The following is a 22,724-nucleotide window of genomic DNA, read 5'->3' as shown; positions in this document are numbered from 1 at the left end:
CATTCCGTTCCCGCAGGTCACTGACCGTTTCGCGCCCTTTTATTTTTTCGGCATGGCGACCAGATTCAGAAAGTGCCCAGGAACAATGTCGATCACGGACCCTCACACTGTATGTGTTTTGTGCCTGGGTCCATCGCATGATGTCCGCTTGTGTCCCAATTGCGCCCAAATGACTCCAAAAGGCAGATGTGCCCGTCTTGATAAGATGGAGACCCTCTTTAAAGTAAACTTAACTCCATCGACTTCTGCCCAGTCATCACTGGTGAGTAAGGGTCCTTCCACCGACAAACCTCGCCGGGAGCAGCAGGAAGACGGTGACAGTCCATCACCGACGCCATCCAGGACATCAGTAGTGTTATCCTTGGTGCTGGGGAAAGACCGAACCGAGCACAGAGGGAAGCATCGCCACCAGCACAGACACGATTCCACGTCCGGTGCCGGCACCGAATTCGCAGCAGCATCAATGGCCATCGAGCCGCCTTTGAAGAGGGCCTGGGGAGAGGAGCCCCCATCCTCCTCTGCACCCGAGACCCTGAGGCATTCCCCACCGACATTGGTGCCGGGTAGTGAGCCTCCACAAATTCCTGTGGGAAGGGCCAGTAATGCCTAGCCTGCCTCCCCCTGTAGCTGCAGTATCCCCACCAGCTTTCAGGGAGGAACTGGAAATCCTTGTCCGCCAGGCAGTCCTTGATACCTTCCGAAGCCTGCAACTGCCATCGATGCCGGCCCTCATACCGGCACCGATCCCGGAACCATCGATGTTTGCATCGTTGCTGGACCGACTCGATACCCTCTTCAGTGCTTTCCCGACTCAGCCCGTTCCATTGGCACTGAGTCACCCATCGAGATCTCCGCAGCTCCTGATACCTGTTCCGGGCTCCTCAGAGGAAGATGACACAACTTCCAGTTCAACTCCAGCTCCAGGTCCATCAATGCCGGAACCGCTTCCAGGTCCATCTGGGCTTTCGGGACCTAAACGTCCACTGTTCCCTCGATGCCATCGATTCCATTGAAGCCTCAATCAATGCCAGAACACCTCCATCAAAGCCATCGAGGCCTCCATCGACGCCCATGCGCCCTGGAATGTTGGACATTCTCCCTCCTTTGGGATCTCAACCACGAACACATTAAACTCCCTATGATCCATGGGAGGATGTGGACACAGATACTTCTACATCAAAGGACTTGCTCTCAGAGCCTTCTCCTCCAGAGGAATGATGGCAGTCTCCTCCCAAAGACCTTTCCTTCACCAACTTTATCAGGGAAATGTCCAAGACCATCCCTTTCAACCTAGTGACTTGAAGGGAACACCCGTCACAAGACCTTGGAGGTTCTGCAGTTTGTTGATGCCCCAAGGAAATTATGGCCATTCCAGTGCATGAAGTCCTGTTGGATCTCCTCCACCGCCTATGGGAGCATCGTGGCACTGTTCCACCAGTCAACAGGAAAACAGATGCAACATACCTAGTACAACATGCCCCAGGCTTTCAGAAACTACAACCTCCTCATCAGTCTGTTGTGGTGGAATCCGCATAGAAGAAAGGTAAACGATTACGTCCGCATTCCTCAACTCCCCCTGGTAAAGACCAGAACTTCCTAGATGGACTGGGTCGAAAAATCTTCCAAGGCTCCATGTTGGTATCCTGTATAGCTGCCTACCAATTGTATATAACCCAGTACCAAAGAAACCTTTGGAAGCAAGTCCAAGGTTTCACGGACTCCTTGCCTCAATAGCAGGAAGAAAGCCTGACTGCCATCATCCAGAAGGGGTTCAAAGCAGGGAAGCAAGAGGTAAGAGCGGCATATGACTTCTTCAAGGCTGCTTCCCGTTTGTCAGCAACAGGAATCAGTGCTAGAAGATTGGCCTGGCTGAAAGCTTCCGATTTAAGACCTGAGGTCCAAGATAAGCTTGCTGATCTCCCATGCACTGGAGACAATCTCTTCGGAGATAAAATACAGGACACAGTGGCTCAGTTGAAGGACCACCATGAGACCCTATGTCAAATGTCTGCAGTCACTATGGATGCTCCCTCCTCATCCTGCAAAAGCATGAGAAGGGACCCCAGAAGGCCATTCTACCGGTCACGCAAATACTATCCTCCTGCATCTTAAGCGAGACCAGCCAGAGTCCATCAGAGGGGACATGCACCCTAGCCCAAAGCACCCAGAGCACAACCAGCCCCACAAGATGGTCCAGCCTCCGGATTTTGATGTTTCCAGAGAACGGCCACTCGTCAATGAACCCAAACCCAGAAATACCTGTAGGAGGCCGATTGCGCCACTTCAAACACAGCTGGCGTCTCATAACAACAGATCAATGGGTACTATCCAACATAGCCCAGGGATACCATATAAACTTCCTCACAGTACCCCCGGACTCTCCACCCAATCCACTTTTTGCCTGAACAGACCACACATTGCTTCTAGAGTCAGAACGTTCCACCCTTCTGCGAACCAGGCTGTAGAAGCCGTCCCCCTGACACAGAGGGGCAGAGGGTTCTACTCACGCTATTTTCTGATTCCAAAAATATCAGGCGCTCTCCGCCCCATCCTAGACCTCTGCAATCTCAACAAATTTCTTCAAAAAGAAATATTCAGGATGGTGTCTCTAGACACTATGCTTCCCCTACTACAACAAGGAGATTCGCTCTGTTCTCTGGACCTTCAGGACGCCTACGCACTTATCGCCATATTCCCACATCACCACAAATACCTGCGCTTCATAGTGGGTCACAAACATTTTCAATACCGAGTTCTGCCATTCGGTCTGGCCTCAGCGCTTCGAGTGTTGACAAAATGCCTAGCAGTGGCTACCGCACATCTGTGCAGAAGCACCGTATACGTGTTTCCTTACCTGGATGACTGGCTAATAAAGAGTTGATCCAAGCAAAGAGCTCTCAACTCTCTAAATCTCACTACGAACCCTCTACACTCGCTAGGATTTCTGATCAATTACCAGAAATTCCACTTGAATCCATCTCATCTCCTTACCTTAATTGGAGCAGATTTGGACACCACAGTCGCAAAGGCCTTCCTGCCCAACGACCGTGCAGACATACTCTCCAAACTGGCTACATCCCTGTGCACATACAAAATAGCCTCAGACCATCAATTCCTCAATTTGCTGGGCCACATAACTTCCATGGTCCATGTCACTCCTATGGCCAGGCTAGCCATGAGAATAACTCCATGGACTTTGAAATCTCAGTGGCTCCAAGCCACTCAACCTCTTTCATCCCTGATCCATGTAACCAACCAGCTGCGTCTGTCACTTCTCTGGTGGACAAACAGAGTCAACTTGCACACAGGTCTACACTTCTAGCAGCCAGTTCCTCAAGTGACTTTAACCATGGACGCATCCAACTTGGGTTGGGGAGCTCATGTGAACAACCTCCAAACTCAAGGTACTTGGACACAACTTGAAGCAAGGTATCAAATCAACTTCCTGGAGCTTCGAGCCATACGTTATGCTCTATATGCGTTCAAGGACTGCCTTTCACACAACACTGTTCTCATACAGACAGACAACACAGTTGCAATGTGGTACTTGAACAAACAGGGAGGCACAGGCTCTTATCTGCAATGTCAAGAAGCTGTGCAGATCTGGGCCTGGGCCCGTGCACACTTCATGCATCTCTGGGCCACTTATCTAGCAGGCATACAGAACATAGTCAGAGATCATCTCAGTCGATGTTTCCACCCCCACGAGTGGTCTCTGGATCCCTGTGTAGCGAGAAAAATCTTCCAACGTTGGGGTCAACCAACCATCGACCTCTTTGCATCCAAACTGAATCACCAAGTGGTCAGATTCTGCTCCCTGCACAGTCAACAAAACACGTTAGCCATGGACGTCTTCACTCGCCACTGGAACACAGGCCATCCTATACATGTATCCTCCGATACCACTAATAGCCAAAACTCTCATGAAGCTACAACAGGACAGGGGATCAGTGATACTCATAGCCCCTTACTGGCCTTGACAAGGATGTTTCCATGCTTCTCAACCTCTCTATCCAAGAACCCATTTGCCTGGGCACAGCGCCCAATCTCATAGTTCAAAACCACGGCATGTTACGCCACCCAAACCTTCAGACCCTATCCCTCACAGCCTGGATTTTGAAAGCCTGATCCTACAACTGCTCAATCTTTCAACTAAGGTTTCTCAAATGCTTGTAGCTTCAAGAAAACCTTCCACATGGAAATCTTATCTTTCTAAGTGGAATTGATTTAACATATGGTGCACTCAAAAAGGTATCGACCCCTTTTTCTGCCCCACTCCATTTCTATTAGACTATCTCTGGCACCTTTCAGACTCTTGTCTCCAGACCTCCTCGCTACAGGTAGACCTCAGTGCCATCTCTGTGTACCACAAGGGAGTAGGGGATGCCCCAATAACAGCGCAACCCCTTGTGAGTCGGTTAATGAGAGGCCTACTACATCTTAAGCCTCCTCTACGGCCACCAGTTACCAAATGGGACCTAAACGTAGTACTTTCAAGACTCATACATTACTGCCTGGACAAGGAAGGATGTCAAGACTCTGCCTTTGGCCAATCCGTCTTGAAAAACTTGTTTCTAGTATAATCCCAACTCTTTCCACATCCACCTGCTGTGATTTGAGCCTTTGCACTCCTGTGATGTTAAATTTCTTACATGGAAAGTTGTTTTCCTAGTAGCCATAACATCTGCTTGAAGGGTCAGTGAGTTACAAGCCCTTGTCACATACTCACCCTATGCAAGGTTCCTCCATGACCGAGTGGTCCTCCGTACTCACACTGAATTCCTTCCCAAGGTGGTAACCGACTTTCACCTGAATCAATCTATAGTCTTGCCTACCTTTTTCCCAAAGCCTCACTCTCACCAGGGCGAGAGAGTTTTACACACCTTGGACTGTAAATGTGCACTTGCATTTTACCTAGGCCGCACTGCAGTCCATAGGAAATCCACCCAACTCTTTGTTTCTTTTGATAAAAACAAACCGGGAGTTGTAGTGGGCAAACAACTCTCTCTAACTGGCTAGCAGACTGTATTGAATTCTGCTATGAGAAAGCATGCCTTCCCCTTCAGGTACGAGTGAAGGCGCACGCAGTAAGCCATGGCAACGTAAGTGGCACACTATCGTTCAGTACCGAATGCTGAGATCTGTAAGGCTGCAACATGGAGCTCTCTCCACACATTTGCAGCACATCACTGCCTGGACAAGGAAGGATGTCAAGACTCTGCCTTTGGCCAATCCGTCTTGTAAAACTTGTTTCTGGTATAATCCCAACTCCTTCCACATCCACCTGCTGTGATTTTCAAGCTGCCTCATTTTTACCAACAGTACACCAGTTGTTGTGCCTGTTGCACAAGTTGTATTCTGTTGGTCCAAATAAATATGAGTCAGCCTGTAGCTTGCTAATCACCCAAATGTGAGGACTACCATCCTGCTTGTCCTGGGAGAAAGCAGAATTGCTTACCTGTAACAGGTGTTCTCCCAGGACAGCAGGATGCAGTCCTCACGAAACCCACCCGCCACACCGCGGAGTTGGGTCAGAAACTGTTTTATTATTTTATTTTTTCGCTCGCACCTTTTGCTATAAACGAGACAGGGCTCCATCTGATGAGGTCGCCCATATGTGAGGACTACATCTTGCTGTCCTGGGAGACACCTGTTACTAGGGATGTGCATTCATTTGCAACAAAATAGGAAATAAAGACGATATTTCCTATTTAATTGCATTTCGGGGCCTGACGAAACGATAGGAAAACCCATGACATTTCGTGTGGTTTTCTTATTGTTTTTTTGGGGGGGGGAGAAAGGGCATGTTAAAAAAAAAACCAAACAAAAAAAAAACCTCAAACCCATCCCCCAAGGCTTGCTGAAAGTCCCTGGTGGTCCAGCGGAGTCCTGGGAGCGATCTCCCCCTCTCGGGCTATTGGCTGCCACTAATCAAAATGGTGCTGGTGGCTCTTTGCCCTTACCATGTGACAGGGGCTACCGGTGCCATTGTTAAGCACCTGTCACATGGTAGGAGCAATGGATGGCCTGCGCCATTTTTTAGATGGGCAAAAGGCCATCGTCGCCATTTTGATTAGTGGCAGCCAATGGCCTGAGAGCGGGAGATCGCTTCCAGGACCCCCGCTTGACCACCAGGGACTTTCGGTAAGTTTTGGGGGGGTCGGGAGGAAGGGGGGTTGTAATTAATTATATTTGAAGGGTTGGGGTGGGTTTGGGTTTTTCATTTCGGGACAGCCAAAAAAAAATCGGCCTGAACTGCGGGAAAACGAAGGCTGAACCAAAAGTTTCGGCCAAATCACATCTCTACCTGTTACAGGTGAGCAGCTCTGCTTATTGTTAAATAAAGCTGCAGCCTTTTAATCCAATGTCTGTGTTTGTTGTTATTCCATTGTATTAAAGAATATATGTATGTATGGCTAAGGGTCAATTAGAGGTGATGAGGTGATAAGAGATTGGGGTGTGGGAGGGACGTAGACGGGATGACACTACAGTCCCGGCTGCTAGAGTTAATAATTTGTCTTCTAGGGTCACAGAATTGTTGCTTTTAAGTTGCAGAAACTGTTTTTTATTTTGCAGAAGAATCAGGACCATATTTTATAGATTATAATACAAATAGGCAATTTTCACCCAAGCCTGAGTTCTTTGAACTGTGCATTTACTGTATATAGTAAAACTAAATACTGCAGTTTATTTTCAGCTAAGTATTTAGAGTATATTCATTTAAAAGTGAAATTTCAAAAACATTTGCGTGCAAAAATAGCATATATGCATGTAAATAGCATGTACATGTGTATATGCTATTTTATAAACGTCAGTAGTTTGCGTGGATTTGTGCATACATTTTATAAGGAATAAAGGGGAGGTCTGGGTGTTTTCTATGACAGGGTTCAGAAGTATCCATGGGAGTTGCTATTTTGTAAGAGGTATTTAAATACATTACTAAACTTATTTGTACAGTTTTGCACTTGTCAAATAACTCACACAAATCTGCAGGTTTTGGGCTGGAGATCTTAGCGAACTGGTAGGGGTTCAGGGTAAAGTACCAGAGGTTTGGTGTACTGGAGAAGGACTAGGTAAACTGGTAGATGTATTGATGAACTGATAATTCCAAATGGTTTATGGGATAACAACTATATTCCCACAATTTAACGGCTTGATGGACCCTTGGTCTGACCCAGTATGGCATTTTCTTATGTTCTTACATGATATTGACCATCATAATAGGCATCATCGTATAGTGCTGTTAGACTTTATTACTCTGCCTTATATATAATCATAGGTCAGTCCAAAGAATTTTTTTTGAATTTTTATATTGCACAATGTGACATCCTCCACCATTTCAAATATCAAAACTGATCTTCCATCATTCCTTAGAGTAATTACACTGAAACTTGACTTATCTTTAGTTTGTAGAAATCTTTTCTCGCCCGTCAATTTCCAAAGTCACGGTACCAATGCCCGACATGGGGCCGTGTTTCGGACAGCAAAGTCCTTTGTCAAGGGCTTACTTCTGCATCAAAAAAACACAAAGCGTATAGTCATTGCTGCAACTATATAACAAATTTCTGAGAGCAACCACGGCATTACTTACAATTAGGGCAGCATGGCTATTAATAGGTTTCTCAGCGTTTCTTTTCCGGTCTTCCCCGGATCTTATTTATATGCCAGCAAAGTTACTTACACCATTAATCACATGACTCTGTAGATACTAAACTTAGTACAGGGAATTCCAATCAATTGCGCTATTTAAACCTGCTGGAGCGACCGTGTTGATGCGAAAAATCCATTGTTGCTCCCTAAGATTCAGTGCTGTATTGGGATCTCAGCCTCTAGGATTCATGGGAACGTGATCCATAATATGCCACTGTAAACTTTGAAAAGAATGCTTTTTCTCTAAACAATGGGCCACCATTGGTGCTAAGATTTTCCCCGTTGATATACAGCTGCAATGTTCCGTCAATTGCACCAGAATAGTGCATTTTGTGCGACCTACATAATAAAGATTGCATGGAAAAACTATTAGATACATTACTTGTGTAGACGAACAGTCAGTGTATTGGCGGGCCGTGTGTGTTTGTCCATGCCCATCAACCCAGCTCGAACCCACAATGGCTTGACTGCAAAATGAGCAGTGCTGGCACGGCCAATGAGCAGAAGATTGTATAGCATTTACATCTGATGTTGGAATAAGAAATGAGTGTGTGACTGCATCTCCTATATTTTTACAATGACTGTAAATGACTATAGGTGTTTCTTCAAAAACTTTGTGTCTTCAAAATTAGCCAATGATAACGAATAAGTGATGTTATTGAACCCTCTTTGTCTGAATAGGGTAAAGTACACACTAATGGAGTATCAGCTTTCTCAGATGATTTATCTAGCAAAAGCCATTATCTTTCAGTGTGATATGCATGTTTGTAAGCCATCTTAATATGTTTATATGGATATCCCCGAAGTAGTAGACGTCGTCATAATTGTTCTGCTTGTAAGATGAACTCCTGTTTTGAATGACATATATGTCTTAAATGCAAAAATTGGCCCACCGGCAAATTTTTACGAAGGTGATATGGATGGAAGCTGGTATAGTGGAGAAGAGTGTACCTCTTGCAAGATTTTCTATACAGTGACGTGATCAATTTGCCATCAGATTTTGTGATCTGTATATCTAAAAAAATGAATTGTATGTTTATGATAGGAGATGGTAGACTGCAAATTGGCATCCAATGTATTTAACCACGGTATAAGGCAGAGTAATAACTCCTAAAAGCACTATACGATGATGCCTATTATGACGGTCAATATCATGCGTCTATAAGATTGCCGTTAAATTGTGGGAATATAGTTGTTATCCCATATTGTGAATTAGTGTATCAGCATTTCCCATCTAAAAAATAGGGTCGTTCTGAGCAAAATTATCTATTACAGATATTGTACATGTTATATTTTTTTATGTGCCTAAAACACACACACACATATTTACAAAACGGATAGAGAAAGTATGCATTTTGTTGCATTGGAAATATTTGTGCATACTGAAACATAAGAGTGTGCTCCTGCTAAACAGTTTATAAAATACCAGCATTCACCTCCACGCATCTAAGTATGAATGCAAATGCTGTATCATGGATAGGTTTGAAAGTCAAGCTCCGTATAAATGACTCATAAATACTTTTTTGGATTTTATTCTTAAACTATCAAATCAATATATACCATGTAGCTCTTTTACCTAATTTACAGAGAATATTATGCAAAAATATAGTTTAATACGTTACTGTATTTTTTTTTTTTTAGATGAGCAGCCTTTTCTCATAGCTATAAGGGATAATATCATTTTTGGAATGTCTCTTAATCCTAATGAGAAGACCAATGACGCTATGGTCCCTATTGCTGGAATACGGAATGGATATGATGTGGACTTTGATGACTCAGAACAGATGATATATTGGATTGAAAATCCAGTGAGTATAGTATAATGGTAAATACAATGAAGGCAAAGGAAGGAAGTAGCTGAAAAGTGACCTGCTTCATGACAAACGGGCCGATACAGTAAAAGTTGCGGGAGAGCGCCTGATCTCCTGGCGCGTGCACAGGCCATTCTCCTGTGCACGCGATTTAGTATTCAAATGAGGGCCCGTGGTAAAAAGAGGCGCTAGGGACACTAGCACGTCCCTAGCGCCTCTTTTTTGACAGGAGCGGTGGCTGTCAGCGAGTTTGACAGCTGACGCTCAATTTTGCCGGCGTCGGTTCTCAAAATCGCTAACAGCCAAGGGTTCGGAAACCGGATGCCGGCAAAATTAAGTGTCCGGTTTTCAAGCCGCGGGCTGATTTTAAATTTTTTATTTCTTTTATTTTTAATTATTTTTTACTTTTGGGACCTCCGACTTAATATCACCATGATATTAAGTCGGAGGGTGTACAGAAAAACAGTTTTTACTGCTTTTCTGTACACTTTCCTGGTGCCGGCAGAAATTAACGCCTACCTTTGGGTAGGCGCTAATTTCTGAAAGTAAAATGTGCAGCTTGGCTGCACATTTTACTTACTGAATCGTACGGGAATAACTAATAGGGCCATCAACATGCATTTGCATGTTGCGGGCACTATTAGTTTCGGGGGGGGGGGGGGGGTTGGCCGCGTGTTTTTGACACGCTATTACCTCTTACTGAATAAGGGGTAAAGCTAGCACATTGAAAACGTGCGTCCAAATGCGGGTTAACAGTGCGCTCCGATGGCGTGCACTGTACTGTATTGGCCCGATAGTGGGTAAAAAACTCATAATATTTGGTGCAATATATTTTCTGAGCATTTCCTTTTATTCTGCTTGGTCTGTATTACAGGAAATAGGGCATTCTATAGGTTAAAAGGTTGGTTTCTTCATATAATGGCATGTGACAGGTTTTTTTCATTGCATAAAATAAGTTTGATGCAATCTTTGTTGGTAATATTTAACTAAGGAGCTTGCCACCAGGTTTATGGATTGCATACTTTTCTAATCATTGAGATAAAAACTTCTTCTGAAGAAAAAGTAAATGATGTCTTTGAAACTTGCTCACTTTTCTCATTTTCTTTCCAAGGGTGAAATTCACAGAGTGAGGTCAGATGGAACTAACAGAACAGTGTTTGCTCCGGCGGCTGTAATAGGCTCTCCTGTTGGTTTGGCTTTAGACTGGATATCAGGAAACCTTTACTACACTAACCCTGCCACTCAGTCAATTGAGGTAATCACTTGAAGTTTTTAGTGTTGAAATCTGAAAACAAGTAACTCTTCCCATCAAAACACAAGCATTCCTGTGAAGGGATTTTGTGAAATGTTGCTTTATCCTGAGAAATTCAAATTACAGAAATATGGAGTAAGCAGTTACTTATATTGAATTAATATTACGCTTTCTCGAGCTTTGCCCCACCTCTCTAAACACATTCTTCCCTCATTTTCCCATATCCATTATATGTACACAAAGAAAAATGCAACCGTAAAAACAAATATATTACAATCAATTGGAATGCCTAACAATAGGCCATTTATACTAAAATGTTTGTTTTTCCATTTTGTTTTTATGTGAAAAATTCTTTCTATGGCTGGCCCAATATGTCTTACATTACCTCACTAGGATAACTTTGCAAATTTGTTTTCACTTTACAAATATTAAAATTTTGTATGTAGTTTTATAAATGAAAAAGTTGATTTAAATGAATAGTTAACTTGCAGTAAAGCATGTAATCCCCTAATGGGACAAATAAAATATTGAGGCTCTGACATTGAGCTGGGTATCTAGTGCAAATCTCTTAGGTTTATTAGGGTTTAGCACTGTGGGTCAAGCACATGGTGTAGTGGACCTGGGCTAGAAGCAAACTGGCTGTTCTCATCTCTTGAGCTGGAAAGGAAGGCCACTCACCCAGGACTCCCCTTTCTGAACTCCAGTATCTTTCTTTTAGCTAGTGGTGGCAGGGAGTCAGGGTACCCCTGAATCAAACTCCACACCAGGAATGTTTCCAAAAACCTTTAAACTTTTATTTGTGGGGATTCCAGCACTGCAACTATTTACAAAGATTTAAAAGTGGGTATCACAATATAGCTGAATTAATCAAAGTTCACAGGCTTTACAGCCTACATACAAGTTCACCAACATCCAAACACAAATAGCAGTAGGTTGTAATAGAGTTTAAGGAAGTATTCCACTGCTTTTTCACCACTTTACCTCTAAATCACTTAGAAACATATAACTCACATTTCTAGATCCCATAGATACACGGTGAACTATATGCTATCCCACCTTCAGTAGGATACTTCACCATTCTTCATATGCATTCACCTTTACTACCACAATACGACCACCTCTTACACATGGGCCAAAAAGAGTATTGCCTTTTCCCTGGTCAGGTATTTTCTTTACCCGGCGACATTAAGGGACTTCCCTAATGCCTTGATACTTCATATGAGCTTCTACTTCCTCTCCTTCCTTTCTAAGAAAGAGCCAACCCTTCCTGTGGGAAAACCATGGATCGGGTTCCTCTTTCGTGAAAATGATCATTCTTCAGCTTCAGGCCTTTCCCCTTGAGGGGTAAACTCCCTTCAGGGCCCACTCCACATTGGAGGGGGTCCCTCGGCCTACAAGCCCTAGCTGGTAGCTCTTCCCCATCCCTACTCCATGGTGGACTGTTATTAGTTCTTTGAATTTCTGCTGAATCAAGAAAAAAAAAATATATATATGTATACCCTCTCTTGAATCATTTCCCAAAGGATACTCTTGCCAACCCTCTTAAAAGGAACTATAACATGATAACCTCCTGGTGGTAACCTTCGTCTGGAACATTCCCTTTAAAATACATGCAAAGGAGCTCATAACTGTTTCTTATGTCTTCTAGTGGTGGTTTACTGGTACTGTATATATAACACTTTACCCTCTGCAATTTTTTTAGAGCAGTGGTTCTCAACCTTTTTTCGGCTGGGACACACCTGACAGATGGTTCTCACATGCGTGACACACTGAACATGTGGCCGTCAAGGGGCTATATGTAAACATATACTCTGCATCCACAGGAACCCCCTCGACCCCCAACAATGGGTCAGAACAGAACTAGGTCATTACCCATACAACTCACCAACAAAAAAGATGTTCTGGTGACATCTCAGTAAAAGCAAAACAAACTCCCTTTACTACTAGGTACAATAGCCTTCCTTATGAAAAGACAGTAATTTACCTCTAATGCATATCCTATTGAGAAAACACAACAAATAAGATTGATACAAATGCCTATAAGCTAGTAAAATACCTCACCTCTGTCACACACAAAGCTGACCTTCACCAAGGACAGAAAGACCACAAATTATAAATATGGAGGCAGAAACTAGAATGGAAAACCAAAAAAGCCACTCTACATGCAGTGCAAACCTGGAGAAATGGAAACAAATATAGCACCTAACATAGTCCCAGATCTACAATAATGCACACAAACTAATCTGCACAAAGTTACACCTGCATTATGGCTTGCACTCCAACAGTAACAACCCTATCTATGAATAGGTAACACTACAAATATTAAACCAGGCCCTAAACACCAATATACTTTTTATTAGGAAAACAGAATAAGCCAAGCTGCTATAGACCCCCACACAGAAATAATTGTAAAACTATACTAATAAATATTTCAAAACAGCTGATGAACAGAATAACATCCAACAATTAAAAACTCATAAAAATTATTTAAAAATTGTCCAAATACCAATTAAATATTTCAAAACAGATTACATAATACCCAATAATTAAAATGGCAGTCAATCAAGAAAAATAAACTTTAAAAGACACCTTTACTTACCATCTCCAGCAACTTTCCTAATCCTTTCTCTTGCAGGCCAAAAGCACACACCAGAAGCAGCAGCAGCTGCTGAAGCTCTGTCCTCATGATCGTCTTAGGGCCCACAACCAGTCACTCACGCGCACACCAGTCATCTTCCTGGCCAGTCTCTCTCTCTCACCCAGAAACACATCACCTCCCTGACCAGTCTCTCTCTCAATCACACACATGCTCTCTCTTATATACAAGCTCAAAACCACACACAAATGCTCTCGCACCCATTCACACCCACACACATCAGCACACACCCATTCACACCCACACACACACCAGCCCTCACCCAGGCACCCATTCACACCCACACCCAGGCTCCCATTCACACCCACACCCAGGCTTCCATTCAGACATGCATGCACCGGGCCTCACCGCCAAACCTCTTCTTCCTTCGCTGCAGGAATGGGCTCCAGTTCCGCCGCTGCTTTAGTCCAGCGGGACTTCTTTTTCGCCACCACAGGGATGGGCTCCCGTGGCGGCCTTGCTTGGCCAGAGTCAGGCTTCCTCTTCGCTATCACGGGGTTGGGATCTCGTGGCGGCCTTGATTCGTTGGGATCGGGTTTCTTCTTTGCCGTTACAGGGATTAGCTCCCATGGCGGCCTCGTTTCGACACAAGAAAATTACTTCTTACCTGCTAATTTTCGTTCTTGTAGTTCAATGGATTAGTCCAGACGGTGGGTTATGTCCCCCATCCAGCAGATGGAGTCAGAACAAATTTCTGAGGGTACTGCTCTATAAGCCAGTGCAACCTCAGCATACTCTCAGTATATAGAATATCAAAGCCAAAGCCAGATAAATCAGGAGAATGGTGAATCAAGTCTTAAACCAGAACTGTTCTACCCAAACTGATAACGAACCAACTTGCAAAACGAACTGTGGAGCGAAGCCCCTAAACATAGCATGAAAACAGCTGAAGTGAAGAAACAGAGACAGAGGCTAGTTTGAGCAGCAACCCCCCAATTCTACTGAGGGAGGGCATCTGGACTGATCCATGGTACTACAGGAACGAAAATTAGCAGGTAAGAAGTAATTTTCTTTTCCCTGTACGTACCTGGATCAGTCCAGACGGTGGGATGTACCCAAGCGTCCCTATAGAGGGTGAGCCCCTGAGAGCCCTGCTCGAACTACCCTGTCCCCAAAGTAGCTGGAGAACGGTGACTGGAGCTGTGTAACCTGTAGTGTCGTGCGAAAGTATGTAGAGACTTCCAAGTCGCTGCTCGACAGATCTCCTGAACAGAAACAGATTGACTTTCTGCCCAGGAAGCAGCCTGAGAACGAAGAGAGTGAGCTTTTACGCCCAACGGTGGCTCCTTGCCTGCTCCGATATAAGCCGCTACAATGACCTCCTTGAGCCAGTGAGCGACTGTTGTCTTTGTGGCCTGATGACCTCTCCGTGGTCTGGACCAGAGGACAAAGAGATGATCCGAAAGCTGAAATTCATTGGTGACCTCCAAGTAGCGAATCAGCGTACGCTTAACATCCAGCCGTCTGAGGTCCGGTAGGTCCTCCGCAGAGAAGGAAGGCAACTCCACCGTCTGATTCAAGTGAAAAGCCGATACCACCTTGGGAAGAAAGGAAGAAACCGTGCGCAACGACACACCAGAGTCAGTGAAACGGAGGTATGGTTCTCTGCAGGATAACACTTGTAATTCTGAAACGCGGCGCGCAGAACAAATGGCCACAAGAAACACCGTCTTAAGAGTGAGATCCTTGAGAGTGGAAGACCACAGGGGTTCAAAGGGAGATCCTGCTAGGGAGCGAAGGACCAAATTGAGGCTCCAGGAGGGACAAGGAGAGTGTACCGGGGGCCTCAAGTGTTTAACCCCCCGAAGGAAACGAACTATGTCAGGATGCGAAGACAAGGACCTGTAGTCCTGTAGGCGCACCAAGGACCCTAGGGCCGTAACCTGGACTCGAATAAAATTGTATGCTAGCCCTTTGTCAACACCATCCTGCAGAAACTGAAGAATCTGAGCGATAGAGGCTGCCCTCGGGCATGTAGAGTGGGAAGAGCACCAGGACTCAAAGAAGTGCCAAACCCGAACATAAGCGACGGAAGTGGACGGTTTTCTAGCCTTAAGGAGGGTCGTGACTATGGAATCCGGGTACCCCCGGCGTTGGAGCTGATGCCTTTCAAAAGCCATGCTGCAAGACAGAAGCGTTCTGCCTGGTCGAAAAATACTGGGCCGTGATGTAGTAGATGTGGTATATGCCCCAGACGAATTGGGCCGTCCACCGCTAGGTGGATCAGGTCCGCAAACCACAGTCGGCGCGGCCACTCCGGCGCTACTAGTATGACCTGGCCCTGATGTCTCTCTATTCTCCAGAGGACTTTGCCCACTAGGGGCCACGGTGGAAAGACATAGAGGAGAAGGTGAGGAGGCCAAGGGAGGACGAGCGCATCCACTCCCTCTGCGCCGTGATCCCGTCTGCGGCTGAAGAATCTGGCCGCCTTGGCGTTTTGAGATGTGGTCATGAGATCAAAGTGGGGGATTCCCCAGTGTTGCGTGAGGATCTGCATTGCCTCTTCGGAGAGCTCCCACTCTCCTGGATCCAAATGTTGTCGACTCAGAAAGTCCACCTGGATGTTGTCTACCCTGGCAATGTGGGAGGCCGCCAGATGGGCAAGATGCTTCTCCACCCAAGCCATCAGTACGTCTATTTCCAGGGAGACTTGCTGGTTCCTTGTGCCCCCCTGACGATTGATGTACGCCACCGCGGTTGCGTTGTCTGACAATATCCTGACCGCTCGATGCTGCATTTATTTATTTTATTTAATATCTTTTATATACCGACGAACGTTGGGAACATCTCATCGGTTTACAGAGAACAGAACTTAGCAACAGGCTTTACATTTGTCACATGATTATAATAGGAATAGTAGAAATAACAATAATAACAAAAACAATAGCATACGAATAATATGGAAGTTATACAAGTAATAATTAACTAAGTGGGATACATGATAGTGGTTAGTCAGAAGAGGGGCAGGGAGATTCTGCTAGATATGATTGATATCAACATTTGTAGGAGCGGAAGAAACTGTAGCAACGCCAAGCGAACTGCCCTCGCTTCCAGTCGATTGATGGACCACTTGGACTGTTCCTTTGTCCATCGTTCCTGTGCAGATCTTGAGTGGCAGACTGCCCCCAGCCGGTCAAGCTGGCGTCCGTGGTGACCACCACCCAATCTGGAACCTCCAGGGGCATTCCCTGGGCCAGCTGGTGAGGGTCCAACCACCATCGGAGACTGTCTCTGGCACACTGCGGGAGTGGTAGGACCAGCTGATAGTCCTGAGACACCAGTTTCCAGCGAGAGAGAAGTTCCCTCTGTAATGGGCGTAGCTGTGCGAAGGCCCAGGGAATGAGGTCTATGGTGGATGCCATGGAGCTGAGGAGCTGCAGGTAATCCCAGGACGTGGGAGTCGGTAGAGTCGAGAAGTGGTTCACCTGCTCCTGGATCGCTTGTGCCCGATTTGGGCACAGATAGACCTTGGCCGTGTCGAATCGGGCTCCCAGGAAATCCAAGACCTGCGACGGAAGAAGTGTACTCTTGGAGAAGTTGATGACCCAACCTAAGGATTGGAGAAGCTGTGTACCACCCGAGAGACCGCTGCATGTCCCTGCGCGAGAGTCTTGGCGTGGATGAGTCAATCGTCCAGATACGGATGGACCAGAATGCCTTCCCGCCGGAGGGCCGCAGCTATTGCCACCATCACCTTGGAAAAGGTGCGGGGAGCAGTCGCAAGACCGAACGGGAGTGCTTGAAACTGAAAGTGCCATCCCAGGATCTTGAATCGAAGGAACCGCTGATGCTGCTGGAGAATGGGAATGTGCAGGTAAGCCTCCGTCAGATCCAGCGACGCAAGGAACTCTCCTCTGTGAACTGCCGCTATTACAGACCGTAGGGTCTCCATCCGAAAGTGGAGCACCCTGAGTGACTTGTTGACCATTTTGAGATCCTGGATCGGATGGAAGGAACCATCCTTTTTGGGGACCACAAAATAGATCGAATAGTGGCCGGAGCCCACTTCCTGCGGTGGTACCGGTAAGATGGCCCCGAGATCTAGGCATCTGTTGAGGGTCTGACAGACTGCGAACTGCTTGCGTGGGGATCCGCAGGGGGAGAAGAGGAACCGGTCTCTCGGGGGCCTTACAAATTCCAATGCGTAGCCTCGCCTTAAGATGTCCAAGATCCACTGGTCGGAGGTGATGTGAGCCCACTCCTCGTAGAAGAGTGAGATGCATCCCCCGATCCTGGGGGTCGAGGAGTGGGACCTTCTGGCATCATTGGGCGGTCTTGTTGGCCGCCCCGTGCACCCCCCCATCCCTGGGTGACCTGCGGCCTTGAAAGGAACGAGTCCACGCCTGGGACCTGGCAGAAGGAGGTCGAGGTGAGGACGACTGTCTAGTGGTGTGGGATCTGCGCTGCGTCCGGAAATGGTTCCTGGAGGGAGCGAAGGACCTGGAGCCAGATGATCTGGGTCTGTCCTCTGGAACCCGATATACCGCATTTTCCCCCAGAAGCTTGATGATCTGGTCCAGATCCTCCCCAAAGAGAAACTTGTCCTTGAACGGCAGGGATCCCAACCGCGCCTTAGACGAAGAGTCCGCTGACCAGTTTCTGAGCCACAGGAGCCGGCGTGCCGAGACTACCGAGACCATGGATCTAGCCAGTACTCTCACGAGGTCGTAAAGGGCATCTGCTCCATAAGCGACCACTGCCTCCAGGCGATCTGCCTGCGAGGCTTCCTCGGGCGGGAGAGCTTGCGAAGTCAACAACTGCTGCACCCAACGAAGACCCACCCGCTGCTCCAGGGAAGTGCAGAGTGCCGCCCGGAGCCCAAGAGCTGAGACCTGAAAGACCCTCTTGAGGTAGATCTCCAGCTTCCGGTCCTGTAGGTCCCGCAGCGCCGTGCCTCCCCCCCCCCCCCCCCCCCCCCCGTTACCGGAATGGTGGTCCTTTTGGTGACCACTGAAACTGCTGAATCCACCGATGGGACCCTAAGGAGGTCCAATAACTCCTCCGGGAGAGGGTAGAGCTTTTCCATCACTCTGCTGACCTTTAGAGAAGATTCGGGAGCATCCCATTCCCTGGCTATCAGCTGCATAAAGGTGGGATGATTAGGGAAGGCCCTAGCTAATGGTCGGAGACCCGCCAGGACGGGATCCCCCTTTTTCCCTGAAATGGAGGGTCCTGGCACGACGGGCGCTAGCACTTCCTGCGGCGGATCAAGGTCCAGCTCCTGAAGAATATGAGGAATGAGATCATCCAACTCCTCCTTCTGAAAAATGCGCAACACTCGGGGATCATCACCTTCCAGTTGGGCTGTCAGGAGAGGGTCATCCAGGCCCTGCGGATCAATGAGAGCTGGAGCGGCCCCCGAAGAGAGACCCGCTACCAGGGGGAGTGCCAACCCTATCCGGGAAGCCCCCGCAGAGGACCCTGACGTACCAGGCCCCGGAGTGTCCCCCACCCTATGTATCTTGAGCGGTGGGGGTGCTGTAGCTGGGTCAGAGGCATGGTCCATGCTTGCTAAGTAGGCTTGATGCATTAACACCACAAATTCCTTAGTGAAATGCGTGGGCCCCGCGGGAGGCAGGGTAGGAGGATCTCCCGGCTGCCCCCTGGTGCCCAAAGGCTGAACCGGGGTGAGAATCGGGGGTGCCACGTCCAGGAGATCCTCCATCTCCTCTCCCTCTGTTTCTGTACAAGATGCCTCCGCAGCCAAAATGGCCACCGTTCCCGCCAAAGCCGGGATAGGGGCAGAGTCAGGTGTGCTGGGGCAGGCGAAGAAGGCCGTCTCGCAGGCAATGAGGTGTGCCCTCTCCACCAGGGAGGCACCGTGAACATACCCCCTCGCGGGAGAGCCAGAGCCCCGGCTCTCCACAGGCAGCATAGCGCTCAGATCGCGGCATCTAGACTGCGAATAAAACAACCCGACCAAAGAGAGGGGGAGCTGCTAGGGAACCAGTGCTGCGGGCAGCAGGGAAAATGCTTCTGCTTTCCCCGGCCTCGCTGAAGAGCGTTTGCTCTACCCAGTCGGCGGTCCCGAGGAATGCGCGTCTCGGGACCGCGGGCCAAATCGCGGCACGGGGGTGGGGGCTGAGCCCATCAGCAATCACCCCCGAAGAAAACAACAGGTCCGGCAACCTAGAAACAAAGCTGAAAGGAAAAAAATCCCCAAACTTACCCCGAAGTCAGTAATAATGAGACAGAAAACAAGCGAAGAGCTGTCTGCAGTGCTGAAGGAGCAGCCTGAGGAATAACTGACCTGCCTTGCCTTGTACTTTTTTTTTTTTTTTAATAAACTTGATTCATCAACCAACACTGAGAGCATGCTGAGGGTGCACTGGCTTATAGAGCAGTACCCTCAGAAGTTTGTTCTGACTCCATCTGCTGGACGGGGGACATAACACACCGTCTGGACTGATCCAGGTACATACAGGGAATGCCACTCCTCCCAACTCCCCACCCCCGGCCTATGCTATGTCCCTTCTTCCTGCCTCACCGGCCAATCAGAAGCTTCCTCCCTTCTTTCTATTCCCATTGGCAGGTAGAAGGGAGGAGGCTTCCAATTGGCCTGCGCGGGGTCGGGAAGAATGGAGGAGGCTTGCCATTGGCCCGTGGGGGCAGGGAACAGGGAAGCACAACCGGGGCAGTGGGACACTGGGAGCTGAGATGAGTGTCAACCTTAGCCTCTCCCACCCAAAGTCTCCTCTCGTCCTTACTCAAAGACATGGACCCAATTTAGGGATCCCGTCACATTCTCTCTCACCTGAAATGTGGTTTTGGCCCTCTAAACCAACCTCCAGTAGCACATCAGTGGCACCAGTAAACAGTAATTACCCCATAGATAATATAACACTCCACCACCTAACCAGGCCTGGATTTGCCAATAGGCACACTAGACCTGTGCCTAGGGTGACAAACTTTTTGGGGGCAGCAGGCCATCTGAAAATTTGCAGATTCCCAGTTCTGCTGAATTTCACTCATCAGAGAACAGGAGGGGAGGGGTGAGAATGGAAGGGACAGTGCAAAGAAAAACTGTTATACTCCCATTTCCAGCCCCTACTGCCCTGCTCTCCCCTCCATGCCATCTACAGAGTATGAAAAAAAGGCCACTCTGCTTCCTAATCCAGCCCCTACCTCCCTGTCATTTAGAGTTATGAGGAGAGGAGGTGAGCAGGGAGAGCAGAGCAAAGAAAACTATGCCTTAGACCTGCTCTGTTCTTTGTCCAGAGGAAGGGAGGGGACAGCACTGCTAGTGCCTAAGGGTGGCAAAATCCTAAATCCAACACTGCCCCAAAGACCATAAAGAAACAATTAAACACAAATTAACCATATCCCATGATATACGACCCCCAGCAGTCATTTCCTATTGTCATTGTTGTGTACTTTGGGCACATTTTTACCCATTCTTGAGGCAGCTTCTCCATCAAAGTCTCCATTCTCCAACCAGAACCCAGGGTATGGCATTTGCAAAGCACCAAACAAAAACACCACTTCCCCTCCCTCCCCCAGTATGCTTGTGAGGGACATTACTGAAAATGTATTTATTTGGATTAAATGAATGTTTCCTCCTTACATAGTGTCACATTCTCCATCACACTTCCTCAATTTATCCATTGTCATATATGCATCCCTGTTTGGGCTGCACTGACACATCACCTGAACTAAACAACTTGACTTCATACTTTTCTGCATCCTAGAATGGAATGACTGCTCCATCACCACACAATAGTTTCCTCTCTTCCCTTAGCAGGAGGCTCAGGTAGATCCAAAAACCAGGTTAATTGCTACTGTAGTAGTAAAACTGTTAACCATTTATATGCAAAATTATGTAAAGCAGCTCATTAGCTGTTAGTGCATAGCAAAACTACACATGACATTTGTTTCTTGAAATGCTTTTCACAAAAAAGTAACTATATCATTCTCAGTGAGGTATAGTTAAAGTTTAGTGAAAAACTTTGGAGAAAAACTATACACAGTATTTTTTTTTATCAGGTTTATTTGCATGACAGACCTGGTAGCAAAATAACAAGCGCTAAATCGCCAATACTATGTGAAATTTTACTCCCAGTAATAATCAGCCTCTGATTTTTGATGAAGTAGACTAGGATGCAGTGCTAACAGAGCTCCAGTATAAATGCTTTGGTTTATACTGCACCTTTTGAAGATGTATCCATCCTTTTAGAGGGTAGGATACAGTGAATTCTTCTCGCTGTTACAGCTGGCCTCATGAACTAAGCTTGTAGTGAGGCTGATTGTACAGGTAATGGTATAGTGTTGAATTGAGGGACAGAGTAGAGAGATCCCTAGGAGAGGCCTTCAAAGGATAGACATGCTGTGAAATTCATGATAAGGCTGATTGTACCTGACTAAGTGCCAGATTTTTCCTTGATTCTCTCCCTACATTAAGAAAAAAAAATGCAAGAATATGTAGTAGGGTATGAATGCTTAACCTTGTAATGGAAAAGTTAAACCACATGTGTGAAAGCAGCTACAGCTTTTGCCTGCTTTTGTTTCTGCCTTGGTCACACTTCTTGTAACCCAGCAGCCCGAACACCCCTGGGCTCTATTCCGCCACCACCCCAGCCTATCTAGACTCCGCCAGTTACACACAAGGAAAATGCAACACATCATTTGGATGCAAAGGCTGCAGCTGTTTATTAAAATCTTAACAAGGGAGTCTAATTTAGGCGCCGAGTCTGGTCAATAATGTTTACAGAATTGCGGCTGGGCAGATACCGATAACTCAGGTTTCTGCCCAAGTGGAGCAGCGGGGTTTCACACGCTGCAAGCCCCCAGAATAGGCATCGTGACTGCCAAGCACTGGATGGGATCTCAGCCCAGTTGCCACAATGCAAGCCCTGCTGGAGCCCCTCCCCACAAACCAGCCACTGATCCATCGAGGCCCAGAGCCCGGGCCCAACATTGATCATCTGTGGCAAATGAGGGAGGACCCTTAGGCCTCTCACATACAATTGTCAGCTCCCAGCTTCCTTCTATGCTTCTGCATTTACAAATGCTTTCCTGGGCTTGGTCACAGTCGCCCCGATAGAATAGCAGATAGGCATAAGCCTGCTATCTAAAAAAGAACTCTTATCTACTCAGCTATCTAACAATTAACTCTAGCTATTCAAGGGAGGGGAGATGGGAGGGTAACCACTCTTCTCGGGGTCTCAAGGAGGAAGAGACTGAGCCAAGAGGAGTTGGTGGGTTTTAAATTGCCCGCCGGCCATCCTTCCCCCGACGCAGTTGCACATGCTCCCACCTGGCCATTCAGGCAACCCAGTGTCGGGGCGCATCCTGATGACATTTCCGTCCCCGACACCGGGCCAATCGGGTGGGAGCACCATTACAGGCAGAGCCACCA

The 22,724-nt window shown here is 47.1% G+C and overlaps 1 protein-coding gene across 3 annotated transcripts in view; it reads left to right on the top strand.

Moving 5' to 3' along the window:
• LRP2 (LDL receptor related protein 2) overlaps nucleotides 1-22,724 on the top strand; it is a 769,913-nt gene that overhangs the window by 361,205 nt on the left and 385,984 nt on the right. For all 3 annotated transcript variants that reach the window (XR_003857363.1, XM_029605680.1, XM_029605679.1), the window contains 2 exons: nucleotides 9,292-9,458; nucleotides 10,573-10,716. Coding sequence is in view for 2 of the 3 variants with exons in the window: in XM_029605680.1 (XP_029461540.1) it covers nucleotides 9,292-9,458; nucleotides 10,573-10,716 (311 nt within the window). In the remaining variant the exon portion in view is untranslated. The remainder of the gene's footprint in view (nucleotides 1-9,291; nucleotides 9,459-10,572; nucleotides 10,717-22,724) is intronic.

The sequence above is a fragment of the Rhinatrema bivittatum genome, chromosome 6 (genome assembly GCF_901001135.1).
Source record: "Rhinatrema bivittatum chromosome 6, aRhiBiv1.1, whole genome shotgun sequence".
In the NCBI taxonomy this organism is placed as follows: domain Eukaryota; kingdom Metazoa; phylum Chordata; class Amphibia; order Gymnophiona; family Rhinatrematidae; genus Rhinatrema; species Rhinatrema bivittatum.
The sequence above is the reverse complement of the archived record's forward strand: the minus strand, read 5'-3'. Positions and strand labels throughout refer to the sequence as shown.